Below are 5,673 nucleotides of genomic sequence, written 5' to 3'. Positions count from 1 at the left end.
GGGTTTGCTTGAGCTAGCAAATGCAGAATTTGATTATGGCCATAAGCAAAAAATGAGATTGCAACTTCTTCCCCAAACCTTTTAAATGACACACCTATTGTCCATCTGAACAGTTCATTCATTCATACCACCATGAGCAAGATGCCAATCAGGTGATCCTAGGCCTCCAATCAATAGCATGAAAATGGACAGTGAAGATTGACTGGAGAAACAAAATATGTCCAATCATCATTTTGAAACATCTAGTAAATAGATCCCACTTCGTATTTCTTATGATTTTGAAATAACACTGATGGTTCTAACCACGTGATTTCTGGCTATGTACCAAATTGGCTGGTCAGGAACGTCCGATCAGCTTGATTCTTGCACCATGGCTTGCTCGTAGATGTATGAATGGTTCAGGTTGTGCGGTTGCCATGTAAAAGGTTTGAGACGTTAGCAAGATTTTTTTTTTTTTTTAATTGCATTTGCCAGAGGTTGAAACCCGTGTGAGATCAAGAGCATTCATACAAAAAATTAAAAAAAAAACCATCCGATGGGTATCGTGCTTGATTTTGAACAAAGCGTTTTTATGATGGGTCCCATCTAAAAGATGCACTTACACGTGCGTGATTATCTCTTCAATCTCTCATTTGTGCGTTTGGCTGTCTCATATCCTTGTTTTATTACCAAGTTCAATTGTCAGAGGGATGACAAGTCTCTAGAGAACCGATCACCCCACAAATGGTCGGCTCATCTGGGTCAAGTAAACTATGGGGCCCATCATGAAGGCCTGTCGTGAAAAATCAGGCTCATTAGTTGCGAGACCACTAACCATCCATTAATTTTGTTGGTGTGGCGCCTGCATGGTGAGGATCGGCTGATGCTACCATTCACGGTGGGTCTCAATGGTTATTGTTATGGGTAAAAATGAACTGGTTAAAGAGAATATGTCAGCTTGGACATCTCTGCAGGACACAAGGTCGGTTAGTGCTGGTCATGACCATTGAGCTCCTCAATGGCAAAGGAAGAGAGGTCGGTCACTTACTACATATGAAGGCAGGTCGGCCATCTACCCAATAATAAGGGGAAGTTCAAAATTTATTCAAGTATCCAGGTGGGCTAAGACCATCTCGGACTCTTAAGGCAGGTCGTAGGCTTGAAGCTCATGTGAGTATTCAGGTTGGCTAAGACCACTTCAAATTCTTGAGCTCGACCCCTCACAACATATATTATCAGAATTCTAACCACTTCAAACTCTTGAGCTCGACCCCTCACAACATATATTATCAGAATTCTAATAAGGAAATGAGCTTGGCCTCACTGCTTTAAACACGAAGTAAAAGGGTAGGTTGGCAATCTACACGACACTAAAAGAAGGGTCAAGGCTCGTTAAAGAATTCAAGTCATTATACTATCCCCAGGTTAGGTCGGCCAAGGCTACCTCGGCTTCTTACTGCACATCTCTGCAGTAAGAGGCAGATCTTATCTAAGAAAGATCCGCCTGAGATCTTCTCGAAAGATTTCAGAGGATATCCGCGACATGCTCGGAATTTCGAGATCTTTGCTAAGGATTTTGGGATATTCATCCATGCGTTTGAGATTCGAATCTTACTACAACACGTCCCTACTAAACAGGGAGATCTCCTCCCCGTCACCGTCTCTCCTCACTTGTAAACGGGAGCACCTCTAATGGTGAAAGGTATGCAAAATCTCTCACCCAAAACCCCTCGATACTGCTAAACCTAGATTCCTAGCCTGCCTTTGGCATCAGAGGGTCCTCTTCTCTAGTGAGGGTCTCCTTTGTCTTCTTCCTGTGTAGGTACTCGAAGGTTTAAAAAGAGTGGACCAAATTTTTGCATCAACAGTTTGGCACCGTCTGTGGAAACGACATCAAAGTCATTCCTGCTTTACCAGGAAACTACAATGGCAAAAGGAAATAAGAAAGCTCTAGCTGCCATTAGTGCGGCCATCCCGGCTCTTCCTGTATCATAAGCGAGTATGGTGCTCAGCCTTACCAGCAGTAGGCCGACTCTACTCCCGCTGCGCCCACTCCTCAATCTCGCACCTGGGGTGGTCAATTAGTCTCCTTTGAGAATTGAGTCGAAGCTCTGAATAAAAACACGGATTGACTCATGCAACTCCTAGAGAGACAAAATCTACCCCTTGGTCGCGATACAGAAGAGGGTGCAACCACTGCACCACCTTAAGCACCGGTTAACTCGTAGAGAAACAAGCAACCTCCTGAGCTGCCAGCCCAGGCTCTTTCCTACACTTCAGGAGCAACCACACTCGCATACTCCGACTTGCGCCCCGCAACAGAGAGGAAGAGCCATGGAAAAGCTCTTGAAGCAGTGGCTGAGAACGAGGGCCCTTGAGAGGCAGAGTTCAGGAAAAATCGATGACAAATCAACGACATCAGACATGCCTACTATGCCCGAGTGCCAACCTCATTATAGGCCATGTTAGGAGAAACCGAACCGCCATTTATTGATGACATTATGACATCTTTGCTTCCACTCAAGTTCTAAATGCTGCAAATAATCACCTACTCTGGAACTGCCAACCCAGCCGAGCATCTTGAGTCCTTCAAAGCTTTGATGGAGCTTCATGGCGTCTCGGCCCCCGTAATATGCCGAGCATTCTCCTCGACCTTATCAGGAGTTGCTCGGCAGTGGTTCAGGCAGCTGAAGCCGAGATTCATCGGTTCCTTCTTGCGGCTCAGCAAAGCCGTCCTCACACATTTCATTAGTGGGAGAGACAGAAGAAAGCCATTAGCTCATCTTCTCACGATCAAGCAGAGGGAGGACGAGCTATTAAGAGACCACCTCATCTATTTCAATGCCGAAGTTGTCCAGGTCGATGATTATTCCGACCAGATAGCTCTGACCGCCATAGTGGCTGGCCTTAAACAAGGAAAGTTCCTCTTCTCTATTGGTAAGAACTCTCCGAATACCCTCGTTGACCTACTTAACCGAGCTAAAAAATATTCCAATGTCGAGGAGCTCTTTAGTTCACGAAAAACTGTTCGAAGAAGAAATAACTCGACTGAGGATAGGAAGCGAAGGGAAAAGGGGGAACATTCTACCGTTAATGCCAAAAGAAAGAAAGAGGACGACCAAGACCAAAACCAGCATACCAACCGACATTTAAAAAGTCGTTTCCATCGGTACATTACCTTGAATGCCAAGCCGGAGCAAGGACGGAAAGAAGTCGAGTTGAGTAAGGAAACTTGACGACCGAGCTGAACCAATCAACCGAGCTCAGTACTAAGACTCGTCGGCCAACCCCAACCTACTCGACTAAGATCGGCTTCCCTTTTTAAAAGGAAAAAATGCCTTCATGATTCTACTATTGTGTTTTCTACAGTTCGACGATTTCTACAATAAAAGAACTTTTCCCAGTTAGGAGAAGAGAATTTCTTTTAAATGTATTGACGATCCGAGCTACCGGGACTTCCCTTAATTAAAGGGAAGAAAGTCCCTCTTATTAGAACCATACGACCAAGTACGGGGACTTCCCTTAGTGCAAGGGAAAAACAGTCCAACCAATCGCCCGACTTTTAAAGAAGAAGTCTATCCCTTAATTGGTAATGCCACTCGGATCGCACGATATACAATGATCTCTTAATGCAAGGGAAAAATAATCCCTTTAAGTAAACTGCTTGGCCCCTCATGAAATTAGCCCTTCATGAAGTTATTATTGCTGCTAACTCATCTGTTTGACAAAAACAGAATTCCCCAAATAAAAGGAAGAGCTCAAAAGCTCACCCAAACACTCACTACCGCTCCTACTTGGTTAAAATGTCCAACCTCACCAAAATTAATTTTCCAAGCCTATTGTGCGAGCTTGAAAGTAGGAAGGCTAACGGTTATGGCTAAAAATGGTTATAGCTAAAAATGGATTGTCTAAAGAAAAGAGATTAGATCAGACATCTCTATAGGACACGAGATTGGCCAGTACCAATCATGATCAATGAGCTCCTTACTGTCACCACAATCACCTAATACATATGAATGCAATGCATATGAATGCAAGTCGGCCACCGTAATTTCCAAATATGCCTTGCCTTAGCATATACAATTATACATATGCATCCTATTCTCTATCCATGCTGACCTACAACTTAGTGGCCATCTCTAGATATAAGGTCCAAAAATTTGAGCCATTCAAGAGTTACACGGCTCTAAACAATTCTACACTATTAACACTTTCCTCCCTAACGGACATCCAGGCGATCCCTAATTTACAAAACCGGAGGGTCCATCGGATGGACTGTCTGGATCATCTGCCTTCATATGGCATTCAAGTCATCCAAGGTAAGTATCTCGGATTACAAATATAGGCACAGCAACTTAAATAGTTTAAGGAAAAAACTGACATTGATGTGTTCTGCTTATTACAAATGTAAAGACATCATCGGATTTCATAACAATCAACTTGTATTTCCAACATACTTCCAGCGACACGAATACAAAGACAACCAACATACACACAAAAGAGAAGAAAGAAGGCTATTTGGGTAAAACAACAAGATCACACATTCTCAACCAGAAATTTCAATGCCCTTCACATCGGGCTTCTTCACTTCCTGCTTCGGCACCGTTACCGTCAGCACCCCGTTCTCCATTGCTGCCTTCACCTCTTCCACCTTGGAATTCTCCGGCAGCCGGAATCGCCTCAGGAACTTGCCGCTACTCCTCTCTATACGGTGCCACTTGTCGTTCTTCTCTTCCGATTCTTTGCTCCTCTCTCCGCTGATCTGGAGGACCTTGCCCTCTTCAACCTCCACCTTGACTTCCTCTTTCTTCAGCCCTGGAAGATCTGCCTTGAATACATGGGCTTCTGGCGTCTCTTTCCAGTCTATTTGGGTATTTGCAAATGCAGCAGTCTCGCTGTTTCGGTTCGCTGTTGCAAGGGAGTTGAAGGGAAAGCGATCGAAAGGATCCCATAGATCAAGAGAGAAGGCATCGTAGCTTCGGCGACCGAAGATTGATGGAATGATCGACATCTTTCGTTTCAGGGAGGGGTGGGAAAGTATAGTGGTTTTGTAAGGAACGAGAGCGGGAATTGGGCTGAGCTGATTGGCAGATAGTCGTTTGGCTATCGAATGCTGCTGGTTGTTGGGAGAGAAATTGGCAGTGGTTGGATATTTATAGGGAGGAGAGTGAGTGGGTTGATGTTTCAGAAGATGTCTTTAACCTTCTCGACCCATCTCTTAATCCGTGGAAAAGACTAGAAGTTCGAGACCTTTCCAGAAAATGACTATAATGTCCGCACCGAAAGACCGAGAACCATCAGGTGCGTGACGATAGATTCCGGAAGGCACTAGAGTTTTCGCAGGGAGTCAGGGGCAACGAAAAGCTACGGGTCCATCGTGATGTGTGTGACCCCTTCTCCGTTCGGAAGCCGATTGCCGTCGATCCCGCTCGAAGAATTAAGTGGTCCGACTAGATCTGTATGGGACCACCATAATGTATTTGTTTATCCCTGCGGCTCATTTATTTCCTCAGGTCATGTTAACAAGGTATTGGCTAAAAAAATGAGTATGGCAACTCCAACCGTGCCCTGATGGTTAGATCCGAGCTCTGTAAACCTGCACAAGAGAAGGATAAAGAAGAGCCTGACTATGAGCAAGGGACCTTCCAATGCCTAAGTCACGCTAGGAATTCGGGTCCAAGTAATGTAGCTAGG

The 5,673-nt window shown here is 44.7% G+C and overlaps 2 protein-coding genes across 2 annotated transcripts; one reads left to right on the top strand and one right to left on the bottom strand.

The window, feature by feature from the left end:
- Positions 1-2,510: 2,510 nt before the first annotated feature.
- Positions 2,511-3,215, top strand: LOC131246924 (uncharacterized). The gene has a single exon (XM_058247387.1). The coding sequence runs from the start codon at positions 2,511-2,513 to the stop codon at positions 3,213-3,215; it is 705 nt and encodes a 234-aa protein (XP_058103370.1).
- Positions 3,216-4,449: 1,234 nt separating this feature from the next.
- On the bottom strand, positions 4,450-5,113 carry LOC131245407 (17.8 kDa class I heat shock protein-like). The gene has a single exon (XM_058244857.1). It carries the CDS (start codon positions 4,988-4,990, stop codon positions 4,526-4,528), a length of 465 nt encoding a protein of 154 aa, XP_058100840.1. The 5' UTR covers positions 4,991-5,113; the 3' UTR covers positions 4,450-4,525.
- Positions 5,114-5,673: the final 560 nt, after the last annotated feature.

This window comes from Magnolia sinica, chromosome 5, assembly GCF_029962835.1.
Source record: "Magnolia sinica isolate HGM2019 chromosome 5, MsV1, whole genome shotgun sequence".
Lineage (NCBI taxonomy): Eukaryota > Viridiplantae > Streptophyta > Magnoliopsida > Magnoliales > Magnoliaceae > Magnolia > Magnolia sinica.
The sequence above is the reverse complement of the archived record's forward strand: the minus strand, read 5'-3'. Positions and strand labels throughout refer to the sequence as shown.